Below are 22215 nucleotides of genomic sequence, written 5' to 3'. Positions count from 1 at the left end.
TAGATAACAATAATAATTTAAACAATTAATCTTATACAATTAAATTAGCTTAAAAGAATAAATTACGTATTTTAGCTAAAAAAAAATCATTGTATAGGTTTTAATACTTTTCTTTTTCCATATTCAATTAAGAGAAGCTCTATAATCCTCTTTTTGAACAAAGAAGTTCTATAATCCATAACGGGAGGGGAAAGACTTATAACAAGATCCAAAGGAATGTTTCCTTTCTTGTTTATCAATTCAACAAGTGGTGTAGTACAATCCAATAATGATGTTCCCCATGTTTTGACACACTTGATCATTTGAAAATAAATTTAACAAGCCCCTTAAACCACAAAATTCCAAAACACTTGATTTAAGCATATAACTACTAGCTAAATAAAATTTACCAATGCATTTGCTCAACAATCTCGTAATTTGGCTCTTTATATTTTTTGGGTCTATTGACTAACAAAATTTCTTTCCATTTACACCATATTTGAAAAATAAAAATAGTAAACTATATAGTATCTCCAATCTCCATAATAGATTAAAAAGGCATAATATGTGAAGTTTTGGTATCATAAGAAGAAAGACACGATTTAGAATTAACCCGAAAAATCTTAAGCAAATCCGTACACATTTGGCGAACTTGTGGAGAACAATTACTCTGTATTAGCAACAATATCTTCGTTAATCCATTTGCCATCGTAACCGCTTCTTGTGCTTTTTGATCGCGAAACAGATAACAAACACTCCACAGCGTCGTTACTGCGTGCTCCGTCGCAACGTTCGATACATTCCGAATCTTATTCAGTATCGCCGCCACAAACGCCGCGTCTTCACACATCTCTCTTCTCCCTTCACTCGTTGATGACGCTGTTTCAACCAGCTTCAACGCCTTCTCCACCACCGTCACGCTCGTATTAGACTCTTTAAGTAACTTTGACAAAATCTTCATTACTCCAATTTTCACCAGTTTCTGTTTGTTCCGTTTCGGTTTTGAGATTGCTATTAAGCACGATAAGCAATTTTCAATCAGCTTCGAATCATTCTCCGGCGAAGATAATTTCAGCAATTCCGTTAACAAAGCTTCGTTCTCAGCTATTAGGAGCTCTGATTCAGCGTCTATAGCGATGAATTTCAAAACCCTGGCGGTTGCGATTCTTGAATTGTTGCTTCCTTTTTGTAAAACGAGAACCATTGAATCCAAGCATTTTTTGTTCTTTCCTTTTAACACAAGGTTCTTCAATCCTTCACGAACTTTAATTTTTTCCAGAATCAAACCTAACACCGTTAAAGTCTGTTCAAGAAATTCAATGCTTTTGTCAACATTCTCAACATTATCAAGAAAACTAACCATTAACGGAATAAAACCGTCTAATTTCGCGAGAAACGTTCTGTTCTGATCGGAATCTTGAGCGAAATGAATGACTTTCATGATTAAACCGAACCTGTTTAAAGTTCGGTTTAAACCGGAAGAGGCTAAGTCGGTGATGGTTTGAAGGAGTTGTTGATTGGAAAGAACTGAAGGTGAAACGACCGGTTCGACCCGGTGATGAACAGAGTCGGTCCAGATCTGGATGAGACTATGTAGAGTACGGTTAGGTACAAAATCTTTGGTGGGAAGTATTTGCATGGTGGCGGGACACGTGTTGTTACCGTCATCTAACCAGCGTTGGATGCTGGAACGGTCGTAGGTGACACCGGTGCAGAGACTAACAGGGGATTTCATAACGTCGAGTGAGATTGGGCATTTGAAGAAGGTGGGAACAGTGATGCATAGATCAACAACTCTTTCTCTAACCATGGTGGTGGATGAAAGTGGAAAAAGAGAATGGAATAAAACAAAAAGTGATATTGAGTTGAGAGGACTAAGAGGAGAGTTGAGGTGAGTTATGTGGAAATGGAAGGGGATATAGAGAGAGAGATTGATGGGGAGAGTCAAAGGTGGGTGACGTAAGATGCTTTCTCCATTTGCTTTTCCATTATAATATTTTTGTTTGTTGGATAGATCCATTGAAATCGTAGAGATTAATCACTTAAATCGAACATATTTAGGGCCTGTTTGATTAACCCTAAAAAAGAGCTTTTAGCTTATAGCTTATAAATCCGTTTGATAAAAAAAAAATTGTTTGGTAACAGTTTTTCACCATGAGTTTATAGCTTATTTCACGAGCTTATAAGCTATTCCAAGTAGCGTTTGAATTATAGCTTATAGTTTCTCACTTTTTCTTCCAATTTTATCCTTATTATTTCATTTAAATTGTATTTTTATCAATTATAATTTTTATAATAAGCTACGTAATAAAGATTACTATCCCTTTATTCCAATTTTTGTATATATATCAGCTGACTTTTTTTTTTTTTTTTTGAAAAAAATATATACCTTCGTTTTTTTTTACGAAACAAAATATTATTATTCTATTAGTGTTATTTATTTTTTTTTTTTGAGGTAAGTGTTATTTTCTTTATTCTCTGTTATTAGTATTACTCTATTAGTGCTACATTTATTTTTTATTTTTGAGGTAAATGTTATTTTTTTTATAAAGTGGAAACACTTAAATGATAATAAATATAAGATAAAATTTTAGTGAATAAAATTTAATTTAATTTATAATACATAGGATATATTAAATTAATCAATTTAAAATATTTTTTTAAAGAAAAATTAGTTTACAAAATTACAAATACTTAAATTAATGATATAATTTTTATTATGAATTAAGAATACCCTTTATGTCATTTTACATTTATCAGCTAGTTGAACCGCTATTTTTACCAAACACTTCAGTTAGCTTATCAGCTAAAAGCTATCAGCTAGCTATCCGCTATTTTTACCAAACAGAGCCTTAATAACAAGATTTAGCTCTTGCGAAAAGATTTTATGTTATTGTATTGTCGAGATTGAATTTTAATTATCTAATTAAGTTGAAAGAGATCAAAACAATCCATTATATGGAAGAGTCGTTGGGTATACATGTTATTCTTGTTTTATGGAAAATACCTTTGAAACACTAATTAAGAAAGCAAATATAATAGTTAATGAATTGAAAACTCTATGATCAATATATAAAAAGTCAAAAGAATATATTTTTAATGTTTAATTTTCTGTTTTGGTATCTTAACCATTGTCCAAAGACACCATTAGCATAGCATGATACTCTCTCCATTTTAAAATATAAACAAATTTTATTTTTGAAGTTCATTCAAATAATGATGTATGTATAATGTAGTTCATGTTATGAACCATATCCATTAATTATTAAATGAAATTAAAAAGTAAAATTTGCCAAAGGAGAGGGTAGTTGTTTTATTGCGTTTTCAGTCTTTGGTCAACGAGGGAATTGTGGTGGGGAGGGGGACATGGTGGGGTGCGTTTTTACTGGACAATTGTCTAAGAGATAATAGCCGTTAGATACTGGGTTCAGCATGATGAATGGTTTGGATTGTAATGGGTTGCACGTGTAGAGGGAGTGAATTTTTTGTGTTGGATGGAGCGGGCAGTAAATGCCTATGATGAGGAGAACGTGGGGTGACACGGATCCAATTCAGAAATTATGTATTTGGTACGGTAGTTTGATACTTTGATCTACACTTCGTGTAGAAGATAATCATGTATCTGAAGAAATGATATAATTTGGATTGTGATTAACATTAGATTGGTCACGTTTGAAAGAAAAAAATAAATAGATTAAAATAGATGGCTGCGTTCTAAAAATTTAGAGTTATACATTTGTATGGTAATATAATGTTGTATAATATATGGAAGAATTCGGGTTCGAATTTCACATACCCAACTTATTCATGATAAATGAATCAATATTAAGCTCATAAACCATTTGTTTATGCAAAAGTATACTATGAACTATCAAATTTTATTGGAAGGTTATAAATTTGTAAACTTTTCTCAAACAACAACACTTTTGTTTGTTTCTACACATAAATGATATGATTTTATTTTTGCTTTTGCATCGATTTCCGACCTACTAAAGATGAGCGACTAATTCGGCATGCGTAGAGGCATACACACTGACTAAGTGTTGTTTTCTCTGAGAATCGAACCCGGTATTCTCCGATACGTCCTTTGAAGAAGCTTCTTGTCACTGGAGCCAAAACAACTTTGTTTCATGATATGAATTTACAATATGCAAAGATCAACTTTGAATTAGATTTTTTATTTATTCACTTTAAATGTGAATTTCTAACCAATCGACTATGTAATTGACAAGTAACTTTTTCTTCTTATTTTATACATATTAAAAAAATACTATCAACAAAGGTAAAAAAAACTTTTGTCAAAAAAAAAACAGGTAAAAAAAAACTATTCATTTCATCAAATTAACCTTACCACTCGTCAAAAAGAGAAAGTAAACAAGAAACCTTACCAATTAGTTGATATTACATTGAACATTAAAATTAACCTCACCAATTACTCTCTTTCAATTGTACCCGTACCCTACAAGGCTACAACAAATTAACCTTATTTTTCCTTGCTAATTTTACAAACACTTTAAAGTTTAAACTCTTACGCTAGCTTATATACTATATAACACGACATTTATTATCCCCAATTTTTTTTTCTTGCCAAACATAGTCTAAGTAGCAAGCACATTTTTTTTTTTTTTTTTAAGAATAGCAAGCACACTGTTTTATATCACCCGTCCACGTCTATGCATTTAAAATCAGCTGTCCCCCCTTTGACCGAGGATCGGACAGAACTAAGCTATCGTGCCATTCACTTCTTATGTTAACCTTCCAATAATTCAGTCGTTAAGCACCTTGATATACAAGCTATTACTATCACTTATTATCACCACCATATACTGATATGATATGTTTTCCATTGCTTATATTTGATCAATTCTTTTACTAACTAAGCTGCGTCTTTTGTGTTATAAAAAATTGAACATCACACGACCTGTCTTGCATTTCAATTCCCTTTACCAATTACAATTTTGTAAAATATGATGGATACTAATGACCAAGATACTTGTACTCATGACTAATTATGGCTTTCTTTGATTTACTCGTGGGAAGGGGTTGTTTCAAATTTCAAATGTACTAAGTAACTTTTTTACTCGGGCGTGGAGGTAGAGAGGGGTGGGGATGTTGTTTTTATTGTACTCATTATGTTATAGAGTCATAATGGCACCGAAAGCAACCCTAAAGAACTTTTTTTTTCTTTTTCTTTCAATCACACAATCCAATATAAAAGAACCATTGGTCATTTATCATTTATTACTTCCATCATTCATATTTGCATTATTATAAAATTTATTTATCGTGTTTTAAATAAGAGCATAGTGCAAGTAAATTACATCCCTACATTCACGCAAGAAACCGGGAAAGTACTATGCCATTTTTATCAATATATTTTTTAGGCAAATCCATATTTAATTTTGTAATGTTCGAGACTGATGAGGTGGGGAGTGGTTGCCGGTGCACAAGACACGATAATGAGTGGATCTTGGTAGTTTTTAAGCAAACCGAATCACATCGAAATGAAAGAGATCATGGAGACCGTGCATGTATGAGAGTGCATTATTGAAGAAATGTTTATAAGAATTCTCTCACACAATTTTCAATACAATTCAATGCAACTTTAAGTTTTCTTTTTCTTATAAAATAAGAGTAGTTTAGTAAAAGTGTTATATCTAATGATTATTTCATTTCATCCCTAAATTTTGTGCAATTGGCTAAAGCGACACTCATTTTGAAACGGATGGAGTACTTCTTATATCAACAATATGCATCTTCTTGTTGGTAGCTCATTTCATAAGAATTTCACTGTTAAGCGTAGAGCTGTCAAAACGGGCGGCCCGGCCCGTTTAAGCCCGGCCCGGCCGGGCCAAGGGCCGGGCTAAAAAGCCCAGTTTGAATATGGGCTGGAAAAGTAGAGCCCGAGCCCGGCCCTTTACGGGCTCCCGGGCTAACGGGCCAGCCCAGGCCCGTTTTTTTTTTCTTTCTTTTATTTCATTCTGAACATAATAACATTTTTTTAGTTTTTTTTTTTAAAAAAGCAAGGGCGATCAGACTCTCATTTTGAAGTAAAATGGACCTTTGTTCACTGCCTAGAATGAAAACCCATTCTAAGCAAAGTGCTTGTCCGTCCAAGCAACAAAAGTAATGTTGTAATTTTCATTTTGTCATGAAAATACACCATTTCCTTAATATAAGAGCAGCATGATGCATTTCAGAAAACAAATAAATGTAGAAACTACTTTTACCAATATATCTGAAATGAAATTCCTACATTATGCTTTGATGACCTTTTGTCTTGTGAAAATGCTTGTTCCACAGACTACAAACAATTGAATTGAAAATGCTTGCAGTCACCATGTAACATACACAGACCAACAAAAAAATAATAAAAAGTAACCCACTTGAATTTTTGGCGGGCTGGCGGGCTGCCCGAGGCCCGAATGGGTTACGGGCTTTTACGGGCCGGGCTAAAAAGCCCTAGAAAATTTGGGCTCCAATTTTTCGGCCCAGGCCCTGCGTTTTATTCGGGCTTTCGGGCTGGCCCATACGGCCCGACCCATTTTGACAGCTCTAGTTAAGCGTGCTTGATATGAAATAGTCTTTGGACTCGTGTTGGTTTATGAGATCAGTCGATAATATTTAAAGTCGTCTAAAATGTTAGAGTACGTTTATTTACATTTTTGTTGTTTCACTAATAGTTTACTCTTTGAATATTTTTTTTTTTTGAAAGAACTCTGAGTCTTTGTTGCTTATAAACCGTAACAATTGACTATTTTAGTATATAAAAACTAAACATATATTTTGGATTAAATAAGTATTTTTCAATATTATTGTTAGGGATCGAGAACTTAAAGAGAATAAGTTTGTAAGATCGTAGAATTTTTTTAAGGAACAGAAATAGAATTTAATGGGCATTTACTAATGCAAACAATTTCTATTTTTGAATATTAAGAAAAATAGTACGTACTTCTATAAATTATTAAAAATTAATTAATTTTAATTGATGTTTATTTAAACTTTAAAAAAAAAAAGGAAACTTTACCAAAGACATAAACAAGAACAATGCAAATAAATAAAATGTAGCAATATAAAAAAAAAAAAAATTAAAGTGACAATTTGTGAATTGATTTTTTTTATTACGATATTATTATAGAAGGGATCAATTGCTAGTTTAAGAGTAGGCGATGCGTGTTTTTTTTTTGTAGTGGTTGGGGATTGAACAACGGACCTTGCATATTTTATACGTTGTCCTAACCAACTGAGCTAAGTTTACGAGGGCAATGCGTCTTAGTGTACATGTTAGGGAATTAAATATAGAAATATTATTTTAAAGTCCTCTGCATTCAAATTATTTAAAATTTACTTTTATTTTTTGGATAAAAATTACTTAAAAATTAACTGTTGCTTTTTTCAACACAAATTTTTATTTTTAGATTCTTTTTACACGTATCTTTAGAAACATGTTGGCAATTAACCGATAATAATATATGTATAATGAATTATCATGCAGAGTAACTTTTGTCATAAATTTTTTTACGGGAACTTTTCTCATATATCTCTCTTCATACTATTAATTAATATTAGTTATAAAATTGGTTGTTTGATTTTTCGTATTTTAAGTTTGAACGCATCAATTACGTAACATACTTATAAAGTGAGAATTTTGGTGAATGGTGGCGTAAGAGCTGTTGATTCATGCCGCAAAAAACCCTGAGGACGTAGATTTACTCATTTGCATGACAATGACACGAGGAATCTTATCTTGCCTGGGCGAGTGCATAAAATTCAACTAGCTAGCTTAGTTGGACATTGAACTTGTAAATTGTAATGTGAAGTTTGACCAAACACAATGCACTTCTACATTATTTGCAACTTAAGCATAATTCAAACAAAATCAAGTTGAATCTTGAATGTGATTGTGTCTGCATTAAACCTACAAAAGAAGTAACATAAGTCCAATTTAGTTGGCGAGTCTGCACCATACGGCACTGTCTACTAGCGTCTGCTAATTTTTCTTAGTCAATTTGGGCAAAGTTTCAACGTTCATATTTTCATATGTTGGATAATAAATGTCACATGTGTAATTCGTCAAAAAAAATGTCGCATGTGTAAATAAGAAACTGGAAATTTCAACAAATGCAAATGTTAACGTGTTTTCCAAAGACACATATTCAGATGATCAACGTAACAATATTTATTTTAAAATTCTTAACAAGTATCATGAGAGCACAAGTTAGCAAAATCTTTATGTCATTTTAAAGATTTGTATATTTTTTTACGTCAAATACCAAAAAAAAATTATAAAAAATTATATTTTTTTAGTGATGGCCGGGGTTTGAATCTCGAACCTTGCATATAATATTATGCATTGTTAATCTCACGAGGATGAAAAAAAAAAGAGATATTAACCGAACATCATTTTTAAAAAAGGCTAAAATATGCGTTTGGTTCTTGCAAATATAGCAAGTTTGGGTTTTGGTCTCTGGTAATTTTTTTTTTTGAAATCCATCCTAGTAAATTTTTTGTTTTTTAAAAAAGTCCTTGACCCGACTTTACTGATGATTTGACGCATTTTTGCCTACGTGGCATTCGCCAACTGTGCATAAACGTACATGTGGCAATTGCCTTATTTTAAATATTTAAAAATCATTTTAATTATAATTAAATTTGGTTTTCAAAAAAAAAGTTTAATTAAATTAAAAATTGAAGAATCAGCATCGTTCTCTTCCTCTCTTCTTCTTCTCCAACCTTTTTCTTCTTCTTCTGCAACAACTACATGTTTCACCATCTTCACCATTTTTTCCTTCATCCTCATCCATCCACTTTAAAACAGCAACAATAATCTTCTTGCAACTTACAAACAACAACACTAAGATAAACACCAAAACAATCTTAATGGCTATCGAAACTGAATCCAAAACCTAAACCAATGGCCTTGCTGTCTGCGATGTCCTTATTTCTCCTTCTCTAACTCCCATGGCCTTGTCGTCCGCACTGTTTCCGTCGAAGTCGAGGACGCCAAACGCGCCTTCACCAAAAGTATAAATTACAACGCAATGTAAATGGTAGATGACCGAAAGAATAAGAAGATATAGAAGATTGATGGATGAATGAAGAAGATTGATGATGGACTGAAGATGTAGATCGAAGAAGAGGAAGAAAGGGATAATAACTGTTCTACCTTTGTGTTACAATAACAGAATGTTGGTTTGGGATAGTAGCTTTGCTTTTGTTGTGCTAGTTAGCCTTGCTGTGTAGATTTCAGATTAGCTTGAAGAAGAAAGGCTGAAGATCAATTGAAGGAAGAAAAGTAAGCAATCGATTAAAGGAAAAGGATGAAGGCGGTTCAATTTATCATACTTATTATAAAAGTCAATTAGTCAAGCAAATGCTTAACCCTACTTGCTTTTGTGTTTTCCCTCCCAAACACATCTCCTAGGTGTGTTATGCAAGCTTTGGTACCATCATTTAATGTTGCATTTAATGATGATTTCAAGTTTTCAAATTTGAATTTCCCACCCAAGTGTGGACATGTCATCATTAAAGTCTACTTGGTGTATTATGCAAGCTTTGGTACCATCATTTACTGTTGATTTCAAGTTTTCAAATTTGAATTTCCCTCCCAAGTGTGGACATGTCATCATTAAAGTTTCCTTTGTGCTGCCAACTACTCAACTTAATACTTCATATTAATGTTTAAATTTCTCAAAGCTTCAACTGACTCTCTACATATAGAGGCCACACACATAGAAATCTTGCCACCCTCCTTCAATCCTTTTGTCTTGCCAAAATCAGCAGCATACTAACATGTCTTACCGTGAGTTTGAAATTCTACTTGCACTTCATTTTTTGAAAGGTGACATCCATTTCATTTAAGCATGTTGTTATTGAAGCATATCATTTATGTCATAGCTACGACGAGGTTTTATGTTCTGGTGTATGTGTTGGTTTTTTTCTACATTAGTTATGGCATATGAAAAGTGTGAGCCTATATGTTGACAATATTTTTTAAACTAGGAAATTTCTTTATATTATTCACATATTCAGATCATATGATATTGATGACTATTTGTTTCTATAATGTATTTTCTTATACCGCACTTTGTTTACAACGCTCTTTTTGCCGCTATTTAGACAAGTTTAATTGACCTTGCATGTTTTTGTTATTTTGTAAGTAGGAAATTTCTTTAGATTGATTCACATATGAAGGTCATATGCTAATGCTCTCCATTAGTTTCTGTGGTGTTTTTGTTTATTGATGCACTTCCTTTACATTGCTCTTTTTTGCCGTTGTTTAGAAAAGTTTAATTGACGTGTTTTTTTAAGTAATAAATTTCTTTAGATCGATTCACATACTAAGGTCATATGATATTGTTGTTTGTTAGTTTCTGTGTTTTTATTGTTTATTGATGCACTTCGTTTACAATGCTCTTTTTGCCGCTATTTAGACAAGTTTAATTGACATTGCATGACTGATATAGCTTATTTTCAAGACAAGGCCATATTAACTCCAAAGAATTCAATTCTCAAACATCTAAACGATTATATGTTGGATTTGATTCCAGGCGAAACAAAAATGTATCTGAGTTAGGATTCGCCATTATCAACAAACCCGAATGGCGATGCAATTATTGTTGTCCACACTCCTGAATTTCTCAACACAATTAATACACCTGGTCTTCCAAATCACAAACTCAGGTTAAAGGTTGGTGTTCCAGTGATGTTGTTAAGGAATATAGATCAAAGATCAGGATTATGCAATGACACAAGACTAATCATAACTAGAATGGATAAATTTGTGCTTGAAGGAAAGGTCATATTCGAAGCAATATATGCAAGAATTTTTTTTTTTTATACCAAGATTATCTCTTACTCCTTCTGATGTCATGATACCTTTCAAATTTCAACGGAGACAAGTTCCGATAGCTGTTTCTTTTGCAATGACTATTAACAAAAGTCAAGGACAGTCTCTGAAGAAAGTTGAGATATATTTGCAAGTCATGTGTTTTCACACGGTCAGTTATATGTGTCAATATCAAGAGTTACCTCCAGAGATGGATTGAAGATACTTACAACGGATGAAAATGTTCAAGATGCCAATGTGACTTCAAATGTACTATATCCAAAAGTATTTCGTAATGTAAGATACGTTGTGCTAAAAATCAATGATTTTTGTATGATATTTTGATTTATTGCATTCCAATGGTAGCAACAAATTATATTACTGAAGTCACCATTATGCGACTAATATTTATCGTAAATATTACTTACATTGATTCAGTTATAACCAATTGACTTATTAATATAGGAAGGGACTAATAATCGTAACTTTAAACGCGCATGTTTAAGCTGGTAGGACCCGTGCGGAGCACATATCGATGGTCTAGTTGAGGAGAAAAGGGGAAGAATGGGGAAATGAGGAACCCTAAAATTTTCACCCAAATTCTTCAGTTATATTTTTTTTAATCAGTTAAAATTAAATGTTTTATTTTAATTTCAAAAATATATTTTTTGTTTTTAAAAATAGGTTTTAAAATAATTAAATTGAAACAATTGTCACGTGACTGCCAACTGATCAGATTTGCCCAGTCAGCAAATGCCACGTATGCAAAAATAAGTCAAATCATCAGTAAAGGGGTCAAGGACTTTTTTAAAAACAAAAATTTTTGCAGGAATGGATTTCAATTTTTTTTTACGGGATCAAAAACATATTTTAGCCTTTAAAAAAATCAAATTTAGAGTTGAAAATAACCGAATTCTTGTGCAAAATCGCGTTTGAAGTAGTGGACTTGATTTTGGAGATATTGTTATTGTTGGATGTCCATTAATTTTTTTTATTATTGTTGAGTGCAAATCTAAACATACACAACCGAAGCAAGTTAGTGATCAACCACCCAATAAGTAGTCTTAAGCTTAGTTTGCCCAAGATGGCAAGTATTTGACCAAAAGTTTGAGCACGTGCTTCGAAAAATAGTTAATTGTTTGTTAGGTCAAATTTTATTTATAACCAATCATTTGATATTTTTGAAGAAGAGGAGTGCTCACAAACAAAAGACTAATTCTATGCGTAGCAAATTTAGATCATCGATTCTAACAGACGACGTTAATGTTTCGATCTAAAGTCTACTACACTTATTATCCAAACTATGTCCGCTTTGGACCTCGTGTGGGTTCTAAAGGGTTCTAAAGGCTTTGTCTTTAGATAAAAGGTGTATTGATGGGTAGAAGAATATAGGTTTATAAACTTTCATTAACATTGATTCTCAATCTGGTACGAAACCTTTTGGTGTAAGAAATCATACCATAATATTTTTTACAAGTAATCAAACCATAGTTGGAATGACGTTAATCCTCTTAATATTACAGGGTCATATGTTAACTAATGTTCCTCAGACAAATGAAAATAGAAATAAATAAATTTTGTATTGAAAAAAGTGTTTTTCTTTAGGGTTAATTAAGTTTTTGGTCCCTATAAATATCTGCAATTTTGTTTTTAATCCTATAAAAATAAATCATACTTTTTAGTCCTTACAAAATTTTCCGTTAGTTTTTTAGTCTCTGTTAAATGAAAATTTGTTTAATTATGTTTAAAATTTTTTAATGATTTTTTACATATTTGTTTAAAACATTATAAAAGGTTCCGCCACAATAAATTAGCTCAAAATTTTATTTTTAGGTCCAAATTTTCGTTAGTTTTATCATGAATTTTTGGCGTTTTAAAAAAATATATTTAATTCATTACATGTTAAAAAATTCTAATTTTTTATAAAAGAGATTATTATAATGTTCTTAACATGTCTGTTAAAAATGATTTAAAAATATAAAAATTTAAGTATAATTAAACAAATTTCAATTTAATAGGGACCAACACATACTTTTAGTCCTTGTAAAATTAAAATTTGCTTAATTATGCTTAAACCTTTAAATTTGTAACATATTTTTCACATACTTACTTAGAATATTATACAAAGTTCCTCCGCAAAAAAGTAACTTAAAATTTTATTATTAGGTCCAAATTTTCATTAATATAATCTTGAAAATTTGGCTTTTAGAAAAATTCATATTTAATTCATTACATGTTAAAAAACTAATTTTTTTTATAAAAGAGTGTCTTACGATGTTATGAACATGTATGTAAAAAATCTTTTAAAAATTTAGAAGTTTAAGCATAATTAAACAAATTTTAATTTAACAAAGACTAAAAACACTAACAGAAAATTTTTTAGGGACTAAAAATTGTGATTTATTTTTATAGGAACTAAAAACAAAACAGATATTTATAGGGACCAAAAATTTAATTAACCCTTATTTTTATACTTTTAAGATATTTTTTTTAGATAAGACTTTTAAAAGGTTGACTACATTGCTCAATGCTCATAGCACTTATTTTGAGCTAAACATCTTAAAAAAAATGAACTTATATTATAAAGTTAAAAAACATTTTAAAGTCGTCAAGAAATTTTTGACTCGTAACATTTTATAGGATGGTGTGAGATCCAATTCCAAGTACTCAATTGCAGTGTAGACATTGTTTAAAATTCCAACTTGTGTTCTTAGTTCTTACTCTTAGTCAATAGTCATCGTTTAAAATTCAAAAACGTATTCGTTTACAATTAACTTACTTGACGGGGGGAGATCTATCCATGATATATATTCATGAACTTGTATAAAGAGAGACTAACGTAGCTTCAAATTCCACGGTCTTCTAGCTATTCTGTTTTGAAACGATTGCTATGATCTAGACAAAAGTAAATCATTGTATATTTGCTTGCAAGTCACCAATAGTCATCCATAATTGCTAATTGTTTCATCTAACCAAATTACCCCTTGCTTATTCTATTGCCAAGCAAATCATTTGAGACAAAGTACTGTTAACAAGAAGAAGACATGAATGGGAAAAGACCTAGGAAAAAAAACATCACATTTGGATTAGAATAATTCAATAATATTCATTATAATTGTAAAAAAAATATTATGTTAACTCTTTTGTTCATATAAGAAGGAAACTCTAGTAATCTGAAGTTCACTCGAGAGTTACGTAAAATCTGATCTATAATTATTCTTCCATAATACGAAGCTTAGATTCTTCTAAATCATTCTTCTTTAATAGAGCTTATTAATTAACTACTTGAATCAAATTACTTGACCAATATAATTGGTAACGTTTATGATGATAACTCGTATTAAGCGTTTAAATGTAACTTTTTTTAAACAATATTAAGCGTTTAAACGAAACCTAAAAATAAACTAAAATACATCTCACTACCTTTTTGTAGCTTTTGAAATCACGTTTTAATATTTTATTTTATTTTATGGTGAATCCGTTCAAAATTGGATTTTTTTTTATATAATTAAAAAATGTATATAAACGTGATTTTGAGGGCCGCAAAAAGACATTAATTTTTTTTATATTAGAGGTTCCTTAAAACAAATTAAAAAAAAGTTTTTAAGTATTTTCTTTGAACAAAAATTGAACAGAACTGAATCTTAGGTGACTGAATCGTAGCCATTCCCTATTATTATATTCTTCCCTCATACAGCTTGTTCCAAATAAGACATGTTAGTTAGTTGTAATTTTTTTTCTTTGACATAAATACAAAAGAGTTGTAGTGTTTTTTTATTTTATTTTTAATAAATAGTCAATTTTTCCCCTGAAATTGTAAGTTTCATCAATTACCCACCTGAAATTAACAAAATTTCAATTGCCCCCCTGAAATTTCACAACGTTAGTCAATTTAGCCCCTCCGTCAAATTTTTCTGTTAGTGAACATGACGTTTTGCAAATATCCCCTGAAGTTTTGCACTTATGTGCAAAATGCCCCCAAAACTTAAAAATTTATATTATTTTTTCTTAAAAACAAACAATTAATAGTTAAATATTAAAACTAACTATTAATTTTGAAATTTGGGAAAACTACATGCATATATACATCAAAATAGGCTTCAAAATGGGGAAAAATATGTATTTTTTAAAGTGACAATAATGAGATGATTTGTGGATTAATATTGGGGGTTGTGTAGTTTAAATGATTTGAGCAAATTGTTGAAGGAGTTGGAGGAGTTAAAAGACTAAGATGGTGAAGGAGAAAATATAAATTTAAATCTGATTATTAATTTGTTTATAAACCTCTAAAAATAATAATTTGTCTATTAGAAATAATCATTATTGTCACTTTAAAAATACACATTTTTCCCTATTTTGATGTATATATGTATGTAGTTTTTCCAAACTCCAAAATTAATAGTTAGCTTTAATATTTAACTATTAATTGTTTGTTTTTAAGAAAAAAATAATATAAATTTTTAAGTTTGGGAGACATTTTGCACATAAGTGCAAAACTTCAGGGGGGGTATTTGCAAAACGTCATGTTCACTAACAGAAAAATTTGACGGAGGGGGTAAATTGACTAACGTTGTGAAATTTCAGGGGGGTAATTGAAGTTTTGTTAATTTCAAGGGATAATTGATGAAACTTACAATTTCAGAGGGGAAATTGACTATTTACTCGTTTTTTTTGTTACAAGAGTTTGTTGTTGTTGAGGAATTTAGTTACAGGAGTAGTTTTTTTTTTTTTTTTTAATGGTGGTTACAGGAATATTTAGTTAATTATAAGATTTAATGTTTAAAAGAAGAAGATGCAAGAATTAGAGACTCAAATAATTATACAAAGTTTTTTTTTTCTTTTTCTTTTTTTTCCTTCTAAAAAGCAAATAAATGAGTAAACCTGATGAATCCTCGTTGTCCTGGACCTTGAATCACTATGTCAGCCCACAACTATTTCAAATATATTTTCATTACTCCTTCTTTTTCCACCCTATTGATTTATCACGTATCTTATGTAGTTCGGATTATATAATTCGAACTATATAAACACCTCATCAAAACCTCTAAAACATGATAAAATATTTCTGATTTTAAAATTCTAATAGGGCGCGCGAGAAACTCATAAGGTGGAAAAAGTAATGACCTATTTTCATGGGTCAATCCAATATTTTCCTTGTACCAAAATAAAGCCCATTATTTTCAATATTATGAGTTCTGACTAACTTTCGATACAACGATGATATAATTTGATCCTAATAAAATATTGACTATTATTACTTTTCCCACCCTATGTCTTTCCTCGCGCGCCCTATTTTTTCCCCAAAATACCCTTAGTCCGGATTATATAATCCGGAACCATTTCCGGATTATTTTGTGGATTTGGAACTTCATCACCCTGATGAATGAAGATGTCAGTAATGAATAGATGAATCCGAATTATATAATTTGAACTTTTTATATCATTTCCGGATTATATAATCCGAATAGTGTAAATCACCCCGTTGAAAGTCAACAAAAGTGGGTGGTGAACGATGGTTCCGGATTATATAATCCGAAAAGTGATAAACCTGTCCGGATTATATAATTCAGAATGCATCAGTACTAAGGCAGAAGCCATCTGTTTTGGCCGAGCCTATGTTTTAGAGCAGATTTAGTTAATGTTGTTGGCCTTTGACCATATGCAAACCAAAAAATCAAGTTATAAAATCGAAATTAACAACACAATATAATTTTCAAACATTAATAAAACATAATTATCCAAATGTTACATGACATTATGATCTAAAATATTCAAACATTAAAAGTAAATAAAATACAATCAATCCATAATAACTACACCCCCAGTACCTCTGCCACAACCCCTACCACCACCCCTGCCGCCCTTAGTAGCTCCCCGACGACGATAAACTTTCCCATCATGCACCTCTTTCAACGCGTCCTTCAAATGCTGCCATTCCTTAGTCCCCTTCGGCACCAGAGCACTTCTCATCACAACATAGATGTGGTTTTTGATGCGGCTCATACTTTCACTAAGCTGTAAGTAGGCAAGGTCTCCATCCTCCTGAGCAGCTCGCGCATCAAGGATCTCACGCTCCGGTGGCCTCGACACTGGTACCGACATGTTTGGAAGAATCATGCGTGGATGAGAATGTCGATAAAACCAATCGATATATCCATCTTCTGCCTCCACACCATGAACTGCATGCTCTCCCAACTCCTGAAGTGTCAGCCCATAATCAAGTGCACGGAGAAAACGGTTTTTGATCTCTGCCAAATTAACATCAACAGCTGTACTCTCAACGGGATGTCTCGGTATGGTCTGAACCCACCCAAACTAACGAAGCACCCTCTCCAGCAAATATCTCACCACGCGCTCTTCGAATCTCAGCCATCCAGAGTAAAGGTTGACCCGCTCAAACTGACGTGCCTGACGGTGCTCTCCATATGGGCCATGACAACCCTCGTCAAATCCAGCGTATCCAGATAATTTTTGTAGTTGTCCACTGTGCCTAAACCAGACAATGGTAAAAAAAGCATCACGCGTGGATACCGATTCTCTACATATCGTTCCCAGACATCCTTGCTTCCCATACCTGGGAAGTGATGAAACACCCAAGCTTGCACCAAAGACAACCACATATTAATATACAAACCATACGCACTTACATTTTAAAAAATAAAACATAGTTTTTAATTTATACCTGCAACAAAGTCAGGTATCCTACCACCCGACTGCAGTTCCAACGTGCAACATTATTGAGCTCCTTATACAAGTGAGCTTGTGCCGCAACTGTAACACCCCGTTACCCAAAAGTAAATAGAAAACAATAATCATCAGAGTATTTCACCAAACGGGTATGCTACACTTCAATTTCAAAATTCTTAAATAGAAAATAAAACTATTTAATCAAACCACCTGATAAAACATTAAAACATAGCAGCGGAATAGTTTTCAATCCAACAACATCCTACGGCATTAAAGGCCTTAGCATAATTCATCAACAATGTTCAAAAGATAATAAAAGGCTCCACACCACAAGTTCCAAAATTTGATACATGGAAAGGAAAAGCAACATTAACAATAAAGATAAATCCCATCCCACGTATCAGAGCCCTAGACACGACTTTGAGCCACCACCTACTACTCATGATCACCTGCAAGTTACCCATAGGAAGGGCAACATTTTCAAGCAGAAGGGGTGAGATTCACAACAATAAATTTAGATATTAAAATCATCAATTGAATCTAACACCCTAATCAACAACACATTATCTTGTAAACATATATATGTATAAGTCACAAGCAACAACAACATCAACAATACACCATAATTACAGTGAATATAAATTTATAACACATATTCAACACCAACATCATCTATCAGATAACAACTGAAATCAACAACCAAGACTCATGCAAATGACATGACCACTGCTAAGACACCATCTTAGACTTCTTAATGAAATGCAATTATGCATGTGGTACCAATCAGGACCGAGGCCCTCACCGCTTTTGAATGGTTAAAGCATTCATCAGGACCGAAGCCCTCACCGCTGTTGAGCAACTAGTACTCCAGGACCGAAGCCCTCACCGCTGTTTTATGCATATGCAATGGACCTACTTGTGTATATCTACATACAACTGACCATGCAATGCAACTCCATGAGACTCAACTTAAACAACATGTATGATTCAATACTTTGCATACATTTCATTCATCACCAGCAATCATCAATCCAGCAATCAAAACAACCACAATAATGCATAATTACATGAAACTATGCTCAACACAACAACATTAAGGTACTACCATCCAAGCACGAAATTCAACATTCAGGAACTGAGTAGCTCGCCTCGCGAGCACATCTGCTCGCCATGGCGAGTTCACAAAAACACTAGCTCGCCATGGCGAGTTCAAGGCGAACTCGAGGCGAGTGAAAATCAGGTACTCTCGGGAAAAAGTGACATTTTCTCACTCAAACTCCAATTCTAAGCTCTCTATTCATCTTTTTAACCTAAAACTTTCACCATTCATCATTAATATCATCTAGGTACCTTAAACCATCCCCAAAACATCTTATAACAACTTTTCAAAATTTAAGTTTTGTCTGGGCTTACTCGCCATGGCGAGTTGGACTGCTCGCGAGGCGAGCGATGAAGTTGCTCACTCGCCATGGCGAGCACAGTTGCTCGCGAGGCGAGCGATGAACTTCTGTACGGGCAGAAAACATGTTTTTCCCCAAAATCCCATTTTTCTTCAATTCACTCCCCAAATTAGTTTACAGATGTAAATTGACTTGCTGTATACATTCAGAGATTATTTCTAACACCAGAACTACATTCTCTACTCCAAAATCATCAATTTTTACCAAAACCTGTTAAACTCAAAATCAGACTTTAAATTCTACACCATTGAAGTAAACCCCACCCTTACCTTAATTCAGAATGAAAATTGCACAGCAAAAAGGGTTCCTCTGGTTCTTCTCTCTTGCTCCTGGTTTTCTCTTGTTTTCTCCCAAAACTGCTTCTACGTAAAAACTAATTCCAACTTCTCTGTATTAACCTCCCACCAAAATGTAACTCCCTTTAATTATACTTAACTCCCCATAACTTCTAATAACTCCTATTATTTCCCCAAACACCAAAATAATTAATATTTCATACTTATTTTAATTTTTATTAAATAAACCATATAATAAAATAATATACCATATAAATCACCCAAAATCACACATATAAATATAAGCATATGCATATACTCCACATAAATCACCAACCATCATATATAAATATATATATATATATATATACTCCACATAGTTTAAAATTAATTAAATAAATAATTAGGGCGTTACAGCAACTCCCCATGAATAACTAAAAACAAGATCAAGGTCTCTGAAGAGCTTCAGGTATACCACATCAACAGCCCACTGGCTCATGTTAGTGAATATCGTGATCCCAACCAAGTATGGCAAATATATGCGGACAACCTGGTCCCGCAACCTCTCCACCTCCTCAGTCACACCATACTCAGTCGCCAAATCCCTCTACTCTTTCGAACACTCCTTGAAGATCTTCTCAAAGTAGCTAAATCAGCAATGTGCACCTTTTGTCTTGTCGACCTCAATAAGAGCATCACCCGTATCAGACCCCAAGTACTCCTCCCTCAATTCCACCGCCTCGTCCCGTGATATGGACCTGTGGGACAGGATCATGCCGTCAATGAGGATATGCAGCAAAGAGGCCACATCATCAAGTGAGACTGTCATCTCCCTAAACAGAAGGTGGAAGCTGGAAGTCTCCTCGTGCCACCTCTCCACAAAGGCACAGATCAGACCATGGTCAATCATGCTATAGCTGGTATCCTGGAGCCAACCAAGGTCGGTGCCCTGCAACCTGTTCTCTCACCACTGTGCAACCATGATAGGTCTGGTGTCATCATCATGCATCTCTTCTATCTTCTTTCCGTTGTTGATGCATTTTAATTTTCCAAGTCATTGCAAATAATTAAAATTAATAAAGTGAGTTTAAACTTATGACTTCACTGCAAATTTAACATTACATAGACAGACAGTTTCACAAAATATCAACATCATTTTCACACAAATTAAAATTAATAAAGTGAGTTTAAAGTGACTTTAACATTAATAAATACCTCGCCATCAGCCGTCTTCCTGGCCACGTGCACATGGTACTTCCACAGCAGGTCAGTCTCATGCGGGCCACTAAGATAGTCATCTAGTGGCTCAGGGTCCACCACCTTCTCCTTCTTCTTTCGCCTTTGCCGTGGCTCGAGATCTTCCATTTCCTTGTCCATCGCATGCAACTCCTCCTCAAGCTCATGCTCATCCATGTGCTGCAAGCCCACATCAGGCTGCTCTTGCTGCAAGTCCGTATACTCTTGCTGCTCCGGCTGATGATCGACACGAGGCTCGACATCAGCACGACGTCCTCTAGCACCCCGACGCCTCGGAGGAACACCACCTTCATCCTCTAGCCGTTGGCTACGCGCTCTCTTACGGGAAGCATGCCCTGCCCCCCTTACGCGCCGAATATTAGATGTTGAACCTTCTGTAACATTCAAATTAGGGTAATCAATCATCACAATCAAACAACACAATCAAACTGCACATAACAGAAGCAAAAAAAAATATTTTGGGTTTGTCTGGATTCCAAATTCTGGACATCAACAATCAAGTCCGGAAAAGAAAATCTAGATTGCACTCGAAAAAAATTCCAAAAATAAAACTACCAGATTAACCATGCAAATGTACAGAAATCGAACTTATCTTCCATGCTGGTTAACAAGGGTTGAAATGCAGTGCTTTTGAGCAACAAAAGTCCAAATTTAGACAAGATTTGTGGGGTTCGGATTTTGGGATAATGTAGAGAGAGAGAGAGAGAGAGAGAGAGAGAGAGAGAGAGAGAGAATGGTGAATGTGAATCTGTAAAAATGGGGGGTGAAGTCACTTTTATACTTAGTAGTTGTCCGAAATATAAATTCCGGAATGTGCATAGATGTTCTGGATTATAAAATCCGACGGGCATTTTGGTAATTTGCATAGGGCGTGCGAGAAGGCCATAGGGTGGAAAAAGTAATAGTCTAAAATATTTTAAACCTGTTATACTAGTAATAAAATAAAATTGAAACCCAATTTGGTCTTCACAAAAAATAAAACTATACATTTTTTAATCCCTTGAAAAATAATTCGAATAATTACAAACAAACTATATAATGTGCGATTAAAATGGTTGATGAGTTGCCAGTCCAAAATGTAGTCCGACTTTGTTTGTAAAAATTTGATGTATAAATTTAGTCAAACTTTGCATGTAAAAAATAGGATGTATTGTTTATTATTTCTTTCTAAATTTTTTAACTTTTATCCTTCCTTAAAAAAAAAAAACATTTATCCTATAAATTGGATGTATTGTTGCCAACTTAAATATTGGTTTCACTGCGATCTAAAGAGTGCAAATCGTGGGAATACTATGGAGGGTGTACTAAGGTCAAAGATTCTAACTATTTATTTATTATTTATTATTTTTCATAGATTCTAACTATGGTATATTTGCATTATAATGCTACGGTGTGGATACTTGACAACCTTTTTAGGTTGTTCATATATCACATCTTTTGACAAAGCAATGTTCTTTGAACATTAATTTGGTTGACAACCACATTGACAATCATATTTTTATAAAGAAAAGTATTGTTGGCACAAAAAATAAAGCAATAGAGAAAAAATAAAAATATAATGTAAGTATTAGAGAGAAAATTGTCACAAAAATTGTTAGGAAATAGTTGTACAAAGTTGATAATAGAGGAACTAAGTGCTGTTTCAATTGTCGATACAATAAGTTGTCCTGATTTTCACAAAAAGCTAAATTTTAGAATTTCAACAAAATAATGTTGCCGCTGTGATTTC

The 22215-nt window shown here is 33.0% G+C and overlaps 1 protein-coding gene and 1 long non-coding RNA gene across 2 annotated transcripts; one reads left to right on the top strand and one right to left on the bottom strand.

The window, feature by feature from the left end:
- Positions 1-207: 207 nt before the first annotated feature.
- Positions 208-1972, bottom strand: LOC11428633 (U-box domain-containing protein 27). The gene has a single exon (XM_003602516.4). It carries the CDS (start codon positions 1787-1789, stop codon positions 530-532), a length of 1260 nt encoding a protein of 419 aa, XP_003602564.1. The 5' UTR covers positions 1790-1972; the 3' UTR covers positions 208-529.
- Positions 1973-9681: 7709 nt separating this feature from the next.
- Positions 9682-11211, top strand: LOC112419771 (uncharacterized). The gene is made up of 2 exons (XR_003009819.2): positions 9682-9820; positions 10530-11211. It is a non-coding gene; the product is annotated as an uncharacterized lncRNA (long non-coding RNA).
- The last annotated feature ends 11004 nt before the right edge of the window (positions 11212-22215 follow it).

Source organism: Medicago truncatula, chromosome 3, assembly GCF_003473485.1.
Source record: "Medicago truncatula cultivar Jemalong A17 chromosome 3, MtrunA17r5.0-ANR, whole genome shotgun sequence".
NCBI lineage: Eukaryota > Viridiplantae > Streptophyta > Magnoliopsida > Fabales > Fabaceae > Medicago > Medicago truncatula.
The sequence above is the reverse complement of the archived record's forward strand: the minus strand, read 5'-3'. Positions and strand labels throughout refer to the sequence as shown.

Bases quoted from the DNA above. Each gene is read 5' to 3' on its own strand.
- LOC11428633 (XM_003602516.4), bottom strand. From the start codon at position 1,789: ATGGTTAGAGAAAGAGTTGTTGATCTATGCATCACTGTTCCCACCTTC.